Genomic DNA, 21,900 nt, shown 5'->3' with positions numbered 1-21,900 from the left:
AAACTTGGAGAATGACTATTTTAGCACAGTGAAATTCAACTGGAGTAAACATATGGCTCTTATTTGTCTGGGAGATGTTATTTAAATTTAACCTTGGTGAAAAGGGATCAACATATGTGATGGGGATGCCTAAAAGGATGATGTAACTTTTGGCATCATTAGTAAACATATAATGTCTATATTAAGAAAGATGACAGTCCTGCTTTTGGACTTGGTTTAGGATACAACACTTTAGGGATGTGTAGGGTCTGGATTTCATTCAGAAGAGATAACAGAACTCAGAAAACAGCTATGGGGGAGGATTTACTGAACTTCAGGTGTAATCCAAACAAGAGATACTGTTTTAAAATACTCAATAATGATGGTAGAGAATCAGAGGAAAGGGGGTAGGGGAGACTAGTACTGAGGCTTGCAGAGTATGCTTGACAGGGGGTGAATAATTAGTAGTAGAACAATAGGACCCACGAGACAAGATTTTTATGCTTTTCTCTTTCCAGGCTCTTAACTGAAAATGTGCCAATTGTGGACTCCACAGTTTAAGAGCTGTGGGAACTTTAAGGCTGAGAGCCATGAAGATTAAAGACCTGGAAACTGGAATACATTAGGACAAAAGCCAAAGCCATGGCTATTATTTGGCTTGGAAAGGGGAATCACAAGAGGAAGCTTAATTATGAAGTGTATAAAAAACATCCTTCTAGAAAGAGCAGTTACTATCTGGACTCTCACTTCACCTCAATTTGGGTTCCTTAGCAAAAGTGTTTATTATCTCAGTGTCTCCCACTCCTATAAAGCACACACACACACACCCTCATGAGAGTCACACTCATACACTAAAATATGGGCCATTTGCCTCGAATGAACTATTCTACACTTGGACAGTTTATCTTCCTTTTCTGTAATAAAATCTTATTTACTTCTTTCTTAAAGCTTTCCTAGACAACACTTAGTTGACTAGCTAAGTCATTATTCTCCAGCACTCCCCTTATATAAATCTCGTATATGGATCTTTCCAAATTTATCGCATATGCTTCTTAAATAGATTACTTATATTTTATATGTTATAGATAGTATAGACAATAATGATGTATACACAGACATCATATATGTACTAATGTTATTTGTGTATTTAATTAAATTATTCAAGGAATTGTTTGATTCCACATCTAGTATTTATGATTTTAAAGATAAATTCATGTGTATAGTGTGTCTTCCTTTGATTGTAATCTCTTGAATGCAGGGTTGTTTCTATGATTATTTTTAGAGCCCTTAGCATTAGTGACCAGCTAGACTCAATAAGTACAGGAGTGGGCAAAAGTAGGTTTATAGTCATGAGTACATGAAACATAAAATTTATTCTTACATTATTATTTATTAATTATTGTATTATTTAGTTGTATTACCATTGTAAACCTACTTTTGCCCACCACTATTTCTATGTCTGTTTGCTTATTTTTTTATTCTTTCATTCATCTGGTCATATACATAATATTTGTTGGGTATGTCACTGTTCCTGGCACTCTTCTAGGCTAAGGAAATGTAGCAGCAAACAAAATAGACAAAACTCCTGCTTTATTGAAGCTCACACCCCACGGGGGAGAAACAGATAATACATTCACAATAATAACTTAAAAATAAGTAATATCAGATGATGGTAAGTACTATGGGAAAATTATTGCAGAGCAGCAAGAGAGGAAATGGGGTTAGTTATTAGTCACCTCCTTTTGAATATAAAGCATAATTACTAGAAATTTAGGTTGAGAAGTAAGAATTATGGAAAATGGTATCTCTTATATTAAAAAGTTGTGTATTTTTCTTTTGAAATAAACTTAGTATGCATTCTTCTTTTGAAATAAGCTTGGTATAACTTTAAGTGTAAACTTCCTTGGGGAACAAGTTAATTTACCTAAATTTAATTAAATTCTGTGAATCTAAGAACTGAACTATATCTGCAGAGATTATTTGCCAAAAGTAGACAATGTTATTCTTTCATGAGCTTAGCTTAAAACTAATTATGAATGAAAAGTGGCTGATGTTGCTTTGTATTTATCAACCATCCACCTTTATCTAAGGGAAGGAGGATTAGATTTAGTTTAAATTTCATTTATAGTAAATGTAGTTTGCTTTAATTTAAAGTTCTTCCCTCATAGAAGCATAGAGTTTCTCATTGTCAAATATAAATCATTTGTCTTAGCTCAGTGGTCGGCAAACTCATTAGCCAACAGAGCCAAATATCAACAGTACAACGATTGAAATTTCTTTTGAGAGCCAAATTTTTTATACTTAAACTTCTTCTAATGCCACTTCAAAATAGACTCGCCCAGGCTGTGGTATTTTGTGGAAGAGCCACACTCAAGGGGCCAAAGAGCCATATGTGGCTCTCGAGCCGCAGTTTGCCGACCACGGTCTTAGCTCATAAAAATATTTTTAACATTTTGTATTACTTCCTATTTTGCAATCAATTAAACTATATTTTCCCCCAGAGTCCTTCCCTCAATCAGTGATATTGATCAGCCATCCACTGCACAAGCCTAAATCCTGGACATCATTCCACATTTCCAAATTCCTCACCTTCTGTAACCCATCATCAGGTTAGACTACACCTTGAATGGATTCAGATTCTCCCTACCATTATCTCTTCCCTTCAGGAGCCTCCCATATGATCTTCATACTTTTTCTTGCTCCCTTTAATATGTCCTCCACAGTGTGAAAGTGATCTCTTTAAAGCTCAAGTCTAATTGTGTGATACCTAATTTAATGGCTTGGATTAAGATCAAAGTCCTTCATAAGACCCACAAGCTGTGTACATAACCTCCATTCTGTCATTCCAGTCTGTGTGCAGTATGCATACATACATCTCTTCTTTCATCTCCAGGGATATGGCTCATCCTATCATGCCACCTAGCACTTTGAAGGGCTTCCTCTTATGTGTTGTGCTTTCCTTAGTGTTCCTTTGAGCTCAGGTCTTCAGAAAGCTTAACTTGGACTGTCTACTTTGTTGTTGTTGTTAATCCTCACCCAAGGATATTTTTCCATTGATTCTCCGAGACAGTGGAAAGGAGGGGGAGAAACAAAGAGAGAGAAACATTGATGTGAGAGAGACACATCAACTGGTTGCCTCCCGCATGCGGGGATCTAGTCTGCAACTGCGGTACATGCCCTTGACCGGAATCGAACCCAGGACCCTTCATTCTGCGGGCCAATGCTCTATCCACTGAGCCAAATCGGCTAGGGCTTGACTATCTACTCTTCATCTCCCATAGCATCACAGTTCTTTCTTAGAACTTAGCTCAGGTGTAATTTTATATACATTCATGTGATCTGTTAGTCAAGTAATACAAGTTAAATAGTTCAACTATTTGATGAATAGTTGGGTTAGATGGTAAACTAGTTTCTGTATTAAATATATATATTGATATATAGATTTCTGTATTAAATATATATAAATATATATATACTATTATACACACACACACACACACACACACAGATTCATGAATATTCTTCGAATTTAGTTGTATATAGCTATAAAGTCCACCAATGATTAGAAGATTCCACAGTGGACATTAAAAGTAGACACTTGATTTTGGTTACCTAGTTACCCTGGCTATGTACCTAAGAGTATCTGTTGGAATTTTGGAAAACTTTGAAGAAAATTATGAAATAAAATAAACTCTAAATTACATTCATACATTTTAAAAATAAAAGTGATATTCCAAATAATTTCTTTGGATTTTTATACTCATTTTTAAGTTTAGAGTATTTAAAGGAAACCTTCTCACTACTTAAAATACTATATAATGATTAGAATTGGGCTCACTAGACATTTTGACCCTAGCACATTTGATGATTTTATTACCAATTTCCATTTCAAAACTATATATCTTTCCTGGAGCATGGCAACTATGAATCATGGAAGAAAAGTAAATTGACTTTGTATACTTCAACCCTACAATTTGGCAGTGAGAATATTTTTTTCCTATAAAATGACTCATCTACAGAGAAACTTTTTCTGAACATGGGAAAAACTTAAATACTGTCAGAAATCTTGCAGATGGGGTAGTGTGGATATTTGGATCTACTAATAATTGCAAAATGGTAAAATTAATGTTGACAAGTATTAAGCAGTCAAAGATCGTGTGAAAGTTACAGTGTACAACACAGAAACTTGTGTATTTGGGAAAATAAAAACTCAGTAAACTATGAAAAGCTTCTAATTTTTCCTGTTTCAGGGCATTTTTTGTTTGTTTGTTTTAGTGTGCCCTGCTATGAGTCAACGTTTTATTTCTTGCTCATCTTGGAAATTGTTCTCTGTTATGATAGTCCTCCCTGTTAACCTTTATTTTCCTGGTTTTTAGTCCAAACTTTTTTTCTGAATTTAATCTAATTTTTTCTGGTGTTTTGCCCTGGGATTTCCCCACCTTGGATGTGGTTTTGTTTTTTTTATTTTATTACCAATCATGCTTCCTGTAGCTTCTAAAATAATCTTTGAATTTCTTTATACAACTTAAGTTTTTAAGACATTGTCTCATTGTAAGTTAAGAAAAAATGAACAACAGTAGCTTGGTTCTCGTATTTTGGGAAGCAGTTACTATTCCTTTATTGCAGTTCTTCCAAAATCAAAACCAACAGAGCCATTGTAAAATACACTGAGGCCTTGTTCACATGTTCAGGATTAGATACGTATGAATGTTGCAAAATGGTTAAATCATGATGATGACTAGACCTGCCATTCCCCATGCATTAATGGTGGCTATTAAGACTACAGAATAACATTCTCCATAAGTGTTCTCATAGGATTATACAATAATCATTGATTCTAAGAAAAGAAAGAAATATTTATTGAGATACTGTCATCTGCCAGACATTTTCACCCATAACACCGTGTTTCTTTTCCGAAGTAAAGTGGGCATTAGTATCTTGATTTATGGTAAAAAACTGAGGTTTAACTGGGCAAAGTGACTTTGCCAAAATCCCATAGAAAGGGAGGAGCAAAAATTCAACCCAAGGTCTTTTCCAATTTCAAAATTCATTGTCTTTCCACTTCATTGTGTTGTCCCTGGATCTGGGGATTTGATTTCTCTGTCTGAGGTCACATTATGAGTCAGAGGTGAGCTGAAAACACATTCTGGGTCATCTTCATGTTACTTTAATTCACTAAAATGTCATGCGTTCTCTCTATAAAAATGCATTAACTTCTTCGAAGAGAAGAGATAGCATGGCAGTTTTTGATCTTCTCCAAAAGATTAACTTTCTGAAAAAAGTAATAAAGCAGATATGACATTTGGCTTAACTTTTGAAAAAATGTGAGAGAAAATAATTCAGTAAATGTGAACTTTGCAGATGACCAATCATTTTGATAAATAGCTAATCTCCATGGTAACTTTCTTTTAGAGAATTTTATGAATATGTCTTTCCTCTAGGCACTCACTTAACCTGCTGTGCTTTGGTGTCCTCATATTAAAATGGAGATAAGGCTGCATTAAAGGGTGGTTGTGAAGATTAAGTGAATTTATTAGTTTGGAACATGACAAGTTGTGTATATAAATCATTGCTATTATTATTTATCCCAATTACAACAGCCTATTACAAGTTATGTCAGACTGTCCAGAGAGTGCATGCAAGATTCTGAAGAATCTGAAGGACAGCCTCGGTGGTGGCATTCATAAGTAACCTAGTTCTATGTGGCGTGTGCCAACAGTGATAGAATTGAAATTCAATTCTAGGCCTCTCTGATTCCAAAGTGGTGAGGGAAGGAGATTCAGTGATAACCAGAGTGGTACAGATATACAGCTGAGCAAACTCTGTGTAGGTTGACTTCTTTCTTTTGACTGATCCTGAGAACATGAACCACATGGCATTACTAAAGTTTCAATTAGTAAAGAGCACAAACATAACATGGTTCCTCAGGGGAGGAGATATTTCGCTCTTGTGTGCCGTGTGGATGACTTGAAGGTGACTTCTTCCAATGTTTGATAAACAGAAAATGTGCCAAACGCTCTATTTCATGCTGGAAATACAGAAATGAATTAGATCTGGTTCCTCTTCGCAAGGGGACACAGAGACAGTGCCCGCCCAGAGAGCCTATGGCGGGTTTGAGAATCGCTGGTTGTTTCGGATGGAGTATGGAAGGTTGCTTATGATTCTCACTCACTGGTGAAGTAAAATGTTTAAGGATCCGGCAAAGGGAGTTGAGAGAAATCCTGACTAAAGCATAATGATATACTCTGTGAAATCTGAATGGGGTATGACGGAAAGGATGATGGTTAGTGATAGAAATGATGGAGTCATCATCATTCAGGGAGTAACTGAGAGCATTTTACAAAATAAGAAATGCAAGTGTATATAAAAAGAGAAAAACTATAATCTGTGACTGATCTTTTGGAGACAACCACTATTGTTGTTGTTGTTAGAGCTAGCAAAGAGTAGTAAAAGAAATATTTGGAAATGGGACTGAAAAAGCAGGTAGTTATGATGTCTCTAAAATTGCAGCTGAAAAGGTATTGACAAGTAATTGGGTGACTACAAAGACCAGAGCAGATATCTATGAGGAGCTACATGAAAATAAAGCTTTTGGGTTTAAGAATGAAAATGTGATTGAAACATGAATGAGATCTGTGTTAATACTATTGACAAAAGAAAGCTGTGTCCAAACAGTAAGGTCTGAGAAAGATGGAATATGAATAGAGTGGGAGAAAACTGGAATCTGAATAAGAGAGGTAAATGTGTTTGCAGGTGCCAGTGGTCCAGGTCAACCTGACATTGACCCTGAGAACCTAGATAAATGTTCAGGGCCTGGAAGTTTGTTTGGGAGTTTAATCCCCATGTACTAAGTGAAGAATGAAGAGATCCCCCTGTCTGAAAAAGATGTGCTGTTTTACCAAGGGTCCAGTTTCTGGAGGGATGTGTAAGAAGAAGTAGAGATGAAAGTGGACCATGGCCTCAGCAGACAGCTCAGCCTTGGGAGGTGGGGGACACATGTCACAGCCATATTCTTGGGGATAACATAGCAGCTTTCTAAAATGAGCATTCCAAAGGCTGTTATAGACTTATTCTAAGGGATAACATTCATCAGGTTTAATTTATTCTAGGGATTAGCTCGGATGGCCATTAATTCAGGAAGTTTAAAAATATATTACATTTGTTTAATCCTCCAATTTTAGGTGTTTTCTCCTGAATGTGTTGAATATGTTTCTAATGTGCAGTACATTTGTTTAGAGGCTGTGAACATTGGCTTTATATTCTGATCCCAAAGGCTTCCTTTTAATTGAAGCATTTCTGAGTATTTTTATTAATCTTGAGATATTTAAGACCTTTTTCTTAAAAGCTGAAGGATATGAATTCCTTATTAAGCATTTGACACTTTATTATTTTGATTTCTTAACTAAGTGGAGTCTTAGGTGTGAGAAACTTGAGACAGGCGTGAATCCTGAAATGGAGGGCTGCTCTTTGGGAATGTGCTGGAATGTTAATTATTTATTCTTCACTTTTCTTTAGGGATATCAGGGAATCTCAGGATCACCAGGTGTTCCAGGATCCCCAGGAATACAAGTATGTGACCTGTTTATGCATATTTTAGAAATACTATTTCTAGTGAGCCATAAAACCATAACTAACAGAATTTTATTTTGTGGTTAATTTAGGGAGCACGAGGACTACCAGGTTACAAAGGAGAACCAGGGAGAGATGGTGAAAAGGTAAACACATCCACACACAAATATGTCCAGTTGTTTTAGTCACTCAAAGAAGATAAGGATGTTGTTACCTATGATGAATCCCATTCAATAGTGATCACCTTGGCGAATTCAAAGATTTGTGGCTTCAGAAATTTGTCAGTGGCCATTGGCTAATGAAGCTTTTATTACCGCTCGGTAGGTGTGGCTCAGTGGTTGAGCACTGACCTATGAACCAGGAGGTCACAGTCGATTCTCAGTCATGCCACATGCCCAGGTTGCAGGCTCGATCCCCAGGAGGAGCCATGCAGGAAGCAGCTGATCAGTGATTCTCTCTCATCATTGATGTTTCTCTCCCTCTCATTCTCTCCCTTCCTCTCTGAAATTAATAAACTATATTTAAAAAAATTTAAAGCTTTTATTACTAGATGAAAGTGGTTTTTACTTGATGACCACTGTAAAATGGAACAGTTACTGGCTTTATCCTGGTTCCATATTCTCTCCTGTGGTTAAGCTCTGGGGGGTGGGAGCAAGCTACTCTCTTAGAAGGGAGAAAATTATATGAATGTAATATGTCCCCTGTTAGCCACAGATAGTTCAATATCCACATGTTCATCTCCATAATAGATAATTGGCTTAGCTTTACTGAACTTCTCAAGTTTCAGTGGGTACAGACAACATTAGAACTGCTGACTTTCCTTGAAGTACATGTTCTTTAAATATATTCAATAAGTTAACACCTTCCCAAGGATCCAGTCAAGGCCTACTGGCTCTGGTAGCTGGTCCACATCCAAGATGCCTGTTTGTATTTGCTCATATCCCCATGTTGATTTGTTAGCTTAATTCCTAAAACACAATTTTATTTCTAAGTTCTTTGTTTGCTCCTGGTAAAAACCTGCATTAATTTTCTAACTACGATCTTGGCAAAATTATTATATTTTTAAAATAATGTGTACAGCATCCACATGTGAGAAACCCTGATGCAAACTATATCTATTTTATGTTTCTATGGTTGTTCTTATTGGATGGATCTCTGGCAGATCTCCAATGGATCTGCCACTTTCAAGCTGGAAGATCACTTCAAGCTGTTTGATCTTAGACACGTTACTTAATAATGTCTTTGACTCTTACTTTCTTCATTGACGCAATGGAGATTTCTTTATAGGCTTTTGTGAAGACTTAAGTGAGATAATGTATAAAGAATACTTAGTATGGTTCCTGGTACAGGTTTCTTCTTAAATAAATGCTTGTTGTTTTGTTGTTCTGCTTTATTCATCAAGCAGCTTGGTTCAGTTGAGATGTGGCATGGGGTAGGCTGGCGTGTCACGGGCAGACATGGGTTAGAGTGGTCACCAGGGTAAACAGGAGGGTTAGTGACTACAAAAGAAACAGAGGAGATGGAATAGATCAGGGCAGCTTTATATTAGGGGGAGAGTTACAGGAGGTAGAGCAGCAGCAGTAATTGATATAATTCCTGAGAAGCAGTATAAAATCCTCTTGTTTACTGAGTGGCCTTGAGCCTCTATGAATATTTTTAGCCACTTAGCAATCTCAGCCCCTTTTGTTTTTTACTTTTTTAAAGTATATTTTTATTGATTTCAGAGAGGAAGGGAAAGGGAAAGAGAGATAACAACATCAATTATGAGAGATAATTATTTATTATCTGCCTCCTGCACCCTCCTCCCCCACTGAGGATTGAGCCCACAACCAGGGCATGTGCCCTTGCCTGGAATCGAACCCGGGACCCTTCAGTCCACATGCTGATGCTCTATCCACTGAGCCAAACCAGCTAGGGCTCTCTGCCCATTTTAAATTACAGAGGTGCATCTTAAGAGATGACAGGGAGCAGGCCAGGCTCACAGGAATGGGAGATGTCTTATATTTCCTAGCTCTTTCTATATCCCGAGAGACAGCTGGTGCTTCTCCAGGTGAATGGGGAATTCCTCTGGGAAGGTCAGGAGGATACCTGTTCTGAGAAGAACTTCAGTACAGGATCATTGCTGTTTCTTACAAATAGCCTGATTTGGGCATTTGGGGGATGCATAAATGTATGCATGTATGAATGAATGCATCTATGAATAGATGAATGAATAAAATAATTTTTCCTTTTACCTGGGTTTTAGAGACAAAATATAGAAAGGAAGCTTTGTATTCATCTTTAAAGAATTGGAGTGAGTTTTCTTGGGAATAGATGTGCCTTTTTAAAAAAAATAAAGGAAAAAAGTAAAAATAAAAAAAGGAATAACAATAATTCAATTAATCAAATCTCTAACTGCTCTATAGTTTAGGGTTATCTTGCTGTCTTTAAAATATGGTAGATGGATGTGGATTTTACAAAGCCATACTTTTTATTGAGTTAGATAACTAAGATGTATGTTTATGCAAAGGTCTCTGTTTTCAATCCAGTAATGATTTCATTCAGAATTGATTGTTTTCTGAAATTCATTGTTTGGGCATAAATCTGATTTGACACGGTCATCGGGGTCTAAAATCACTTCGTGCTACCATTTAAATTCTGCCTCACATTCCGTGGCTTCAGAGAATTCTTTATCTCAAGTTAAAGTAATTTAGTAAGTTACTTAATGACTTTTCCTTGCGTGTGTGTGTGTGTGTTTTTTTTCTCTCCATAATACATTTCCTTGACTTTCAGAAATGGGACTGTTAAAATCATACCTCTGAGGTGGCCTTGACTTGTGGCAGGGCAAGATGTTTCTTCCAGGCATTACACAGTGGCTTTGGGAAGATTGTTCCACACAATACTGTTCTCCATTAGGAAAATTTCCCAGAACAGTTTCCACTGTGGATTTCTTCTGAAAACTCCCATAACAGGGATTCTCGCTTACAATAATTAAAATTACATGTATTTCTCACGTGCTTTAACATGTTCCTCACATATCAGACAAATTGAATGTATATAGATTTTGCAGGATATTTTTTCCTCTGAGTTTACAAATCAAAAGGAACACTTAATCCACCAAATGGTCTTCAATTGGTAACTCATTTTATAACATGCTTTAAAGCTATTCTCTGGAACCTAAGTATGTCAAAACACGTCCTCATCCTTAAGGAAACCTAACATATTTAAATTGTGTGGAGAAATATATTTTTTAAAACTTATTTGGGGTTGTATTGGTTAACTGGTATCTATTTATGGCTTTTGAAAAGTGTATGAAACTTTTTATGGCAAATTCAGTTCTGGAGACACAGGAAGTATTAATAATTTCTTTTTTAACCTATCCAGACTTGGTTTTTCTAGGTTTAGGATATACAATATACTAATTATATCTAAGGTATCATTATGGAACAAATTATACATTTTGTTTAATTTCTTTGTTAGAGCACTTAACATTTAAATGGTTCCTTCAAGACCTCATTTTCCCATTGTCTTCAGCATCACTACCAAAGAATCTTGTGATGAGTGAGACTTTTCCCACTTAAATAAGTCCCTTATGTGCATTATCTGGGCTTCCAAAGTCAAAAGATTAAGTGCTGCTGTCGTGATTTTTATTATAAATTCGGTCATGATCGAAGAACTCCAATATATACCTTGAGAGAACAGTAACAAAGGATCGAGGTAAAAAGGTTGTTAGGGAATGATATATTAAACTTAGTATGTTAGTAGTTTTACTTCTTGCAGTGTTTCTGAAGCAAAACAAAAAAGTTTAAAATATTAAAGCAAAGCCATTAGTGACATAGGAGGGAGAAATAGAACTGGTTTAGCAAAGTTGCCACTTTTTTTTTCTTTCTCCAAAAGAGAGAGTAATCTACCCATAATCTACCTGTGTAGTTTTCTGAAAGCATCACAGCGCAAACAGTGGTGTGTGTGTGTGTGTGTGTGTGTGTGTGTGTGTGTTGTGGGGAAAAGGGAGGGAGATTTAAAGCAGTTACAGGTTACAGGCTGAGCTCTGAATTTAGGCTACTTAACCACCCAGTCATACTTCTTAATCTCTCTAAACCTGGTTTTCAAAATCTAGAAAGTGGGGGCCATGATATTATTTTATAGCCTTGCTTGAAGATTAAATGAGACCAAGCATGTGCTTGGTCAGTATTAAATGCTATAGATTTTGTGATGTGATAATCATGATTTGCTTATTGAAGCCACTATCGTGCTGATTACATAAGGTAAATGTTTTGGAAATACCTTTGATTTATTTTTTTAGCTTTTATCTACATGTTAAAGTGCCCATCTGAAGCAGACAGAAATTTTCTAAACTCCTTTCTTCTGCATATATCCTCTTACCTGTATAGGTACCTATATTTTGCCTCTCTCTTGTTAATATGAATGAACCATCCATATATAATACCAACCTTCCTCTTGTGCTCGGGATCCCATCCTTCTCCATTACTTAGTGTTATTAACTATCCCTTCTTCTGTGTCAGTAATGTTTATCTTTTCTGGTTAAATTATCCCAATAGCCCAAAATGACCATCTCAAACCAATCCCATAGCCTCCTTCATTTACTACCACATTTCTCATTCCCATTCCAGTGTAAGCATGCCTTTACTCACTTGCACTTTCTCACTTTCTTTCCCACTTAAAACACCAGTAGGATTTCTATCCCAACCATCTGCTGCATATTTAGATCACTAATGTCTACCATCTTTAAAATCCATTAGTCAGTGTTTTCCAATAATCTCTGCTTATCGGCAGTATTTGAGACATACAACAAGATATTGAATATGTCCTTCTTCTTTGAATGAATTGACTATTTTCTTCTTCTTGGAATGATTTCTTCTCCTGACTTCTGGAATATCACATGTTCATATGCTTTCTCTTGCCTTACTGGTTACTTTTTCATAATTTATTTCTTATCATCTCTTCCACTTTCCATTCTCTAAATGTTGGGGTGATGAAATATAAACTTGTCTATACTAATAATAGAGGAATATGCAAATTGTCCAAGACGCCGTCACGTAATGACCAATCAGGATGTGGGCGGGGCCGCAGTGGAGAGCTCTCAGCACCTGGGCCAGGGATCCGAAGGGTGCAGAGAGGAAGGAAGAGCAGATAGGCAGTTAGGGGGATCAGGCAAGGAGGGGAAAGCAGATAGGCAGTTAGGGTGATCAGGCCAGGAGGGGAGAGCAGATAGGCAGTTAGGGGAATCAGGCCAGGAGGGGAGAGCAGTTAGACTCTTAGGGGGATCAGGCCAGGAGGGGAGAGCAGTTAGGGGCACTAGGCAGGCAGGCAGGTGAGCGGTTAGGAGCCAGTGGTTCCGGAGTGTGAGAGGGATCCATTTCTCTTAAGGGATGAGGGATTGGAGAGGGTGCAGGTCGGGCTGAGGGACCCACCCCCATGCACGAATTTTGTGCATGGGCCTCTAGTAGGAATATAAACTTATATAGCAAATATATAAATGTACTATTGGTGATAAGTATAGTAATGATTAATGTGTTGATATAATTAATGTTATAATTGATATGCTAAATAATCAAAATATTATTAAATGAAGACATATACACACATATACATATTCTGCTTTCTAATACAATATTTTGCTTTATCTGAATCCAGAGAATCCATGGAATTATTGTTATAACCCGGACTTTCTGAAAAACTTTCTTTACTCTTTATTGAAGAGGCGGTACCACATTTCCTTCTTTCCTACATTCTTTCCTCAGAGGCTCTTCCAAAGCAGCACTAGCTGTGCCTCCCTAAATAGTCTCTGAAGTCAGGGTGGGAGTCCCTCCTGTACAGATGGTGTTGACCTGGGTGTGCTCAGGTTTTCAGTACTTCTTTGGGTACTTTTCTGATCTTTCAACCCTTTGATTTTAAGGCTCTAAAATGGATTCAGCATCTCAGTTTATTATGAAGAACCAGTAATTCCATGTCCTGCCTTTTTTATTGGCTGCTATGCCTCTTTCTGTCCTGTTTAACTTTCCTCTACTGGCATCATTGGGAAACTTACAACTTTTATTGAATTTTTACAGCGTTATTCATATTTTCTTGGTTCTAAACTTAACTTCTCATTTTCACTTTGAGCATATGCTGTTCTGTGGTAATTGATAAACTATGGCAGTGACCCTGTAGTAGGAGCTCAGGAATCTACTTTTTTTCTAGGCCTGAGTAGTCCAATGGTGATCACCAAGCCCCAGGGAAATGCCCATCCTTGTGTTAGAGGAATATTTGAATAGATTTGGACAGTTCCCAGTAAGTCATTATTGTGTGAGCCTGAGTAAGACAGCATTTCTTCTTAACTGAGAGGAGAGAAAACAACCAAAATATGTAAAGCTTTTGATGTATTGGGTGCTTTTCGAGGCTTTTACTGTTGTGTGTACATTTTTCTGTTTTATTTTTAGACATATTTTGCATCAGTTTTAGTCATATTTTTTTTACCACATGAAATCCTCAACAAAAGTCATATGCAGTTAGTAAAATAAGTCATGCTATGCCTATTTTTACATTAATTGTGAAGTAAGTCTTTCCTATTTTACAGTCTAGAAAACTGAGAAGTGAAAAACTTAATCATTTGTCTGAAATCATTCAAGGATCAAGGAGTTGAGATAAAATGTCTTGATCTCAATGTGGCTTTCTTTTCACCATTTTTCCTGCTTTGGCCAGAGCAGTTTGCAGCAGTGTGGTTCGCTCCACTTTCACGCTGTTGCCTGCACTGTGAGAAGAATCCCTGAATGCCTGGCAGTAGCTAAGTAGATAGTAGGAGGAGGGGGCTGGATGAATGAGTTTAGGTTGTGCAGATTGTGCCATGAGACAGGTTTCATTGTCTACATCTCTCTTAAGGGATGAGGGATAGTTCACTCTAGGCCACAGATCACCAGACTTTAAATAGCACACTCTTTGCAGTAAAAGTCTTTTGGGCATGTAGCCCCAGATATATGTATGAGTTATATGCCTATGCTACTGTACAAAGCATTATGTCCTTTAAAAACAAACAAACACACTGAGAAACCTTAAAAGAATAAGAGGTTTGAAAATATTACTTTTCATATTCTCTTACTACTGAAATAAATAATCTGGATCTGACTTTAGAAACTGTGGCTGTGGAACAACTTATGAGATGGACAGCTTCTTCATGTCATGAAAGCTATGGAAATGAAACCATCTTACTATAAATCTTGGATTCTCTTTGATTCTAATCTCTTGTAAACTTGGATGGAAACAAGAGTGTGAATCCTCAGAACACTTGTTTTATTAAAATTATCTTGGAGGACTTGACTGTTTACCATACTTTAGAAAATGAAAATATTTTGTATATTCAGCAAATTACCATTAATCACAAGCAAGGCATCAGCTAGGATAGAGTAGGTTATGCTGCAATAACAAACAAATCCCAAATGCCCATGAGTTAAAACAAACAAAAAGTTCATTATTCATTAAACTACATATTAATTAGCAGCAGTGAGGGTTTCCCCCATTGTTCTCATATGGAGGCTCAGGGTAATAGAAGTTTCACCATTTGGATTATAAGTATAGTAGCAGGTACATGGAGAATCAAACAGTGGCTCTTAAACCTCTCCCATTCATCTTTGATTAACCATAGCAAAAAATTTGTAAATCACACCAATTTCAAGAGTCAGGAAAGTGTGATTCCTTCCTGTACTTGGGAGTAGAGAGAATCTGGATATTGATAAAAGTTGGTCATATCTACTAAGAAAAAATACGAGTGAATCATTAACAAGGTTGGGATTATAAAGCACAGAACACATACAACGTAACTGTATTTTAAGACAGTCAGTGTTAAGTGCCAAAGAAGGGAGTTGAGTAAAATTTTCCAGTTTAGAGGAAAGTTGAAATTTCAAAAAGACTTAATGAAAGAAACTGTATACAGAAAGTTAATCACAGCTGCACTCTATAGGAACTGTTTTTATCCAATTTAAGAAGTCTCTAACATAGGGACTCTGTGGTTCTTTATCAATTATCGTGTGTGTGTGTGTGTGTGTGTGTGTGTGTGTGTGTGTGTGTGTTTTCAACAAGACAGTAATAAACATCTTTTATGTATATTTCTCAGTAAGTGTTTCTGATTATAGTCATAGGGAAATTTCCCAGACATGAATTGATTATAAGATCATAAGGTTAAATTCATAATTAAACTTTGCCACAATTGCCTATTTACTATCCAGAAAGTTTGTATTCCTCTAACAAGTATGTGAAAATATCTTTTGTTGCACTCTTATCAGCACTGAGTTTCCTTAAAGTTTCTAATTTCACTACTATCAATGGAAAATGGCACTGATTTAATTTGCATTTATTTATTAGTGAGTAAAGTACTGTGTCATGTGATTTTTGGACATTTTGTTATTTCTCTGTAACTCACTTTTTATTCATATCCCTTTTTCCCCCCTACTGGGCTGGTCATCTTTTCAGAAATAGATTTTATATGTGAAATATTTTTGCTGATATATATTATGTGTTTTGACTTGTTTTAAAAATTTTTAGCCCAACAGAAAATTTAAATGTTTGCATATATACTAGTATAGTTATTTTTCTTTTTATTTATCTTGTTTGTTTCTGTATAGGAAGGTTTTACATTCTTACATTTTTAACATAATTACCCATGATTTTAATTTAGAATCTTATTATTTTATATTTTAACCTTTAAATAGTTTATATTTGCAGCAAAGTTAATGAGCATTCATATTTTCCCCCTCTATTTTCCTAAATGGTTAGCCAGCTGTCTCAACAATGTATATGGAATATCACTTTTTAACTCCATTTATTTGAAAAACCATTATCACTGAATTTCCATTTTAATTGGGGTCTGGTGTTTGGGGCTTTCCGTTGTGTTTCACTCATCTGTCTACATCTTCTCTAGTGCCAAGTTGTTTTTAATTATTGTTACTTCATAATGCGATTTAATATTGGCAGGGCCAGTCCTTCTACAATTAAAATTTTCCTGGCTATTCTTGCAGGCTTATTTTTCCAGATAAAGTTCAGTATCTTTTCTTTAATTTTTTAGAAGTTCTTATTCATATTTTAATTAGGACTTCTTTGAATTTATGAATAAACTTTATAAGCATTGATGTAATCTCAATACTGAGTTTTCCTGTTCAAAATTATGATTTATCTTTTTATTTAATCTTGAATCTCAATGGAATAATATTAATGTTTTCTTGTATTGGTCCTCAACATTACCTAAGTTTTATATCAAGGAAATTTTACCTCTTTTTTCCTACTAAAAATGGGATTTTTACTTAAATATATTTTCATATTGATTATTGTTATATATAAAATACTGCTTTTATTAATTTTTAAACAACAATTAACTATTTTTCTTTATATTTTTTGTAGGATATTAGACATAATAAATGTATAATCATCAATAAAGATAATTTGTTTTTTTCCTTCTAGTTTTTACCTTCTTCCTATATTTTGTCAAAATTCATGGGCTAGTGAAAACTGGCTATAAGAACATTAAAAATAGTGGTGAGACTATGCAACTTTACTTTTTAACTTTCAAATAGTCACAGTCACTTTTAGTCCATGTTTGTGGCTCTTTAGGTAGTGTAACTCTATCAATGGCATACATATATTTGTAATTTTGTACCTTTGGTTTTTTTATTCCAGCCACTACCAGCATCTACAATCCTGTTTTGCCCTAGCTGGTTTGGCTCAGTGGATAGAGCGCCAGCCTGAGGACTGAAGTGTCCTGGGTTTGATTCTGGTCAAGGGCATATGCCTCAGTTGCAGGCTTAATTCTTACCCATGAGGGAGGCAACCAATTGATATGTTCCTCTCACATCGATGTTTCTCTCTCTGTGTCTCTCCCCCTCCCTTTTACTCTCTCTAAAAATCAATGGAAAAATATCCTCAGGTAAGGATTAAAAAACAAAAACAAAACAACAAAAAACAACACAAACATACAATCCTGTATCAGTGTGGTCCTCTCTACATTAATTATTAATAATTAATAATAGGAGACTTGAATTTATCAGACATTCCCTATATCCTTTGCTTCTTTAAAAAAATGTATATATATTTATTCATTTCAGAGAGAGGGGAGATAGAGATAGAAACTTCAGTGATGAGAGAGAATCATTGACTGACTGCCTCCTGCATACCCCACACTGGGGATTGAGCCTGCAATGCAGGCATATGCCCTTGACTGGAATCGAACCTAGGACCCTTCAGTCTGCAGGCCTATGCTCCATCTGCTGAGCCAAACCTGCTAGGACCATCCTTAGCTTCTTTTTTCTTTTCTTTTTCTAGGCATTATGTCCAGCTTGAAAGGACTTATTGGTGGACCCACCTTAAACCTTAATTGATTTAGAAAATTTAAAAATGTTACTTATACTCATACCCTTGATTTGGTCCTTCACAGAGGCTGAGTTTTCATTGAAGTTCTTTATCTGTTAGAAATGAAGAAAAAGTTGCTAATCCCAGTACTTTGGATGTGATCTATTTTATTTACTACTTGCAAACTGGCCAATTTTTTTCATCTTTTATAGTACCTTGTTAAATTAAGCCAATACCAGTCAATTCATGATACTAACATTGTTTTCTCAGTTCTTTACTCTAGCTACAAGTTCATTTGATGCATTATTTGCCTTTGCAAGTTATAAGAAAATTTTAAATAAAATATTCACCATAGCATTACATGAATAAATATTTTTCCATCCTCCAATAACTGTTTTTCACTGCTCACTACATAACCCCATATAAACAGTGCCATATATATTTTTTAATATTGATGTTTTGGCAGCCTCCTCTTTCTACTATACTAATTTTTTATATTAGTTAATTTAGGCTAAGCTGTACTGCAGTAACAGATGACTCAATGACTCAGTGGCCAACACAAGAACATTTATTTGTCTTTCACATTACATGCCCATTGTGGATAAACTTTGGCTTCACTTTACCACGTTTGCTACTAATTACCTTTAAACCTTGACCAGAACTTGGCTGAGTATAATGTGTTTGGATCACACTTTCTCATGTTTTATATTTTGTAGATACTACCTCAATATTCCCAACCATTTTGTTCATTAAGTTTCTCTGCTCCCCTTTCTCTCCCCAGCCCCCTTAACTGCTGGATGTTAATGTGGCTGCCATGCCTTTTTATTTTACTTAAAAATCTTGCTTATGTACATGAAGGTACATATTTTATATTTTTTTGTCCCAATGCTGATGAATATGCTCCTGGACTCCTCACTTCATCTGAGCGTTGTTTCTCATTTCCAGGAAATTAAAGTTTGAACGTTATAGCTCCTATAACTCCTAAGCAGAGAATAGAAGGCTTAGCTGGGACTTTTTTTAGTCTTAATAGGAAATCCTGGTTTGTCCCTTTCTTCTGTAGTTTTATCAAGTATTTAATGCCCAGCTAAATTCCATTTTATCAAGTGGATCTTAATCTAGCCTGGTTATCTCATTTCAGCCCTCTAAGAGTTACCTTCAGTTGTTCTCTTTAATCTCTTTTCTCTCTCTAGTACAGTGGTTCTCAACCTTTCTAATGCCGCGAACCTTTAATACAGTTCCTCATGTTGTGGTGACCCCCAACCATAAAATTATTTTCGTTGCTACTTCATAACTGTAATTTTGCTACTGTTAATGAATCGTAATGTAAATATCTGTGTTTTCCGATGGTCTTATGCGACGCTGCTAGCGGTTCTCAACCTGTGGGTCGCTACGATTCATTAATCGTAATTCACTGACCACCAGGGGGCAGATGCTCAATGTAGGAGCTGCCCCCTGGTGGTCAGTGTGCTCCCACAGAGGGAGCACCGCTCAGCCAGAAGCCAGGCTCATGGCTGGTGAGCACAGCAGTGGTGGCAGGAGCCTCTCCTGCCTCTGCTGTAGTCGGGCAGTAAGGAGCGAGGGGTCCCAGACTGCGAGAGGGATCTCTGACTGCCGGCTTAGGCCCAATCTCCTGGCCTAAGCTAGCTGGTGGACATCCCCTGAGGGGTCCCGGACTACGAGAGGGCGCAGGCTGGGCTGAGGAACGCCCCCTCCAAGTGCACGAATTTCATGCACTGGGCTTCTAGTCTGGTAATAAGTCTGACCAAAATAACCTCATAGGGTGATCTGATCACAGATTCCTAACTGTGTAGATCATGGTGGAAATCAAGCCCCAACCCTGTTAAAAGGTTTATCTTTGCCTTAAGCAAGTCCTGTCCATTGTTCTTGTGCATCTGGTTAACACACCTTTAAAATGCCGGAGTGACCCTCCTTTTTAGACCCCTGGGTGTCATGACCACCCTTACGGGAACACATGGTATTATTAACTAACTTGTTCCTTGCTTTTTCCCAACTTTATACAATTTTCCTTACTTTACCTCCTAATTCCAAATGTACAAAAGAAACTGCAAAACTATCATTTTCTGGAGCATTTGAGATCTTGATTCCTGGTGTGTTGACAGCTTGGCTTAAATAAACTCATAAAAATATTTCTTATGTTGACAAACTCTAGAATGTATGGGCTTTTAGTGGGTCTTTTCTCCCTCTGACAGACAAACACATACAAACGCACACACATACTCCAGATTGTTTTTAATCTCTGGTGAAAAATTAGTCAAGGGTAAACTCTCTCTTTCTTTCCATTTCTCTCTCTAAAATAAATAAATAAATAATAATAATAATAAAATAGATTTAAAAAAATTCTATTCCTGTTTATACTTAAAAAAATCAATCCCTCCCCAAACTTCAAAATGCAGTGGTGGCATAAATGAGAAAAATGTTTTTTATGTAATTCATTGTCTAAGAATTCAGGGGCTCATGTTTTTCCCTCTTTTTGTTCTAATCTCTCTAGCATGTTTTCTTCTACATAGTCAAGGCTATATCACTAGTCACTATCATATATGCATTCTGATCTGATGGGAAGAATGAAAGAAAAGTCATAGCAATAGTTTCCTTTTAATCAATGATGTAGAAGTTGCATATCATAGTGCTATACACGTTCTATTATCAGGAATTTAGTCACATAGCTGTGACTAACTGTAAAGGAGATTGGGAAATATAGTCTTTAGTTGGGCAGCTATGTGCCCAGATACAAATATATTTTATGGAGGCCTGATGCATGAATTCGTGCACAGGTGGGGTCTGGCTGGCCCGCCCTGATCGAGGTGTGGGGACCGATCGAGGATGAGGCCTGCCAGAGGGAGGGGCTGCAGGCAGTTGGCTGGCCGGCCCTGCCCCCTGATCGAACTCCCGGTCAAGGGGACAATTTGCATATTAGCCTTTTATTATATAGGATGGTAAAAGGTGAATAAATTTGTTATTTAAGAAACATCCAAACCTGTAGCAAATTTTTATAAGTTTATTTGAGCCAAACTGACGACATATGCCAGAGACCAAGATCTCAAATGCTCCCTACTATAACAGTTTTACAGCTTCTTTTATGCATTTGAAATTAAGAAGGGAACATAAGGAAGATTGTATGCAGGTGGGAGAAATCAAGGTGGAGATTGGATTACAGGATAAATGAACATTAATCTTTCAAAGATAGAGGGCTTTAATGTAGATATACATTTAACTGTTCACAGTTTTATTTTCAATGGATTTTGAAAAGAATAATGTTGAAAAATATATGCTGTTATTTTTTAGGCTGAAATGTATTTTCTTTCATTAATTACAGTTTTATTTTCAGGGTGACCGTGGACTTCCTGGTTTTCCTGGGCTTCATGGAATGCCAGGATCAAAGGTGAAGGAATCTGGTCTTTTTAAATTCAGCAATGCCATATATTGTTTCAGATTTCAAGCTTTATATCACAAATGTGTTATAAATAAATGCTCATATATAAAGCATTTATTTATCGTGTTAAAGTAAATGATTAAGTTAAGATTAATATAGTTCACATAAGGCTTTTCCAACATTCTTTAAAATTTCCAGTCATAAATATTGAAGTGTTTAAAATTTATGAGCTTTACTATATAGAAGTTCTCTTAACTATAAGTCCTACACTGTAGGCCCTGTTATAGGATGAACTATCCTTATTTTGCCTTGTTTTTCTTTATAAAGCCTGGAGACTACAACTTTTGTAAGCAAAGCTTAAAATATTTTATTTTGATGTTGGCATATTAAATTCTTTTGTTTATGATTGGTATTGCTTTTTCTTTAATCTCTGAGGAAAATATTCATATATCTCTAAAATTCAATATTTGTATTTTGTCTTCTAGGGTGAAATGGGCCCCAAAGGAGATAAAGGATCACCTGGATTTTATGGCAAAAAGGGAAGTATGGATCACAAAACAAAGTATCCATTTTGAACTTTCAACGTAATGGAAATAGAAAACTTGAATTTGGTCCCAGCCCACCATTATAGCAATTAGTTTTATTCCTAT

General features: G+C 36.2%; 1 protein-coding gene across 2 annotated transcripts in view; it reads left to right on the top strand.

Annotated features, from left to right (window-relative positions):
* COL21A1 (collagen type XXI alpha 1 chain) overlaps nt 1–21,900 on the top strand; it is a 116,832-nt gene that overhangs the window by 40,771 nt on the left and 54,161 nt on the right. For both annotated transcript variants that reach the window (XM_054721961.1, XM_054721962.1), the window contains 4 exons: nt 7,495–7,548; nt 7,641–7,694; nt 21,206–21,259; nt 21,736–21,787. In XM_054721961.1, coding sequence (XP_054577936.1) covers nt 7,495–7,548; nt 7,641–7,694; nt 21,206–21,259; nt 21,736–21,787 — 214 coding nt within the window. The remainder of the gene's footprint in view (nt 1–7,494; nt 7,549–7,640; nt 7,695–21,205; nt 21,260–21,735; nt 21,788–21,900) is intronic.

Source organism: Eptesicus fuscus, chromosome 10 (genome assembly GCF_027574615.1).
Source record: "Eptesicus fuscus isolate TK198812 chromosome 10, DD_ASM_mEF_20220401, whole genome shotgun sequence".
Classification (NCBI taxonomy): Eukaryota; Metazoa; Chordata; class Mammalia; order Chiroptera; family Vespertilionidae; genus Eptesicus; species Eptesicus fuscus.
This window is presented reverse-complemented; position numbering and strand designations above follow the sequence as displayed.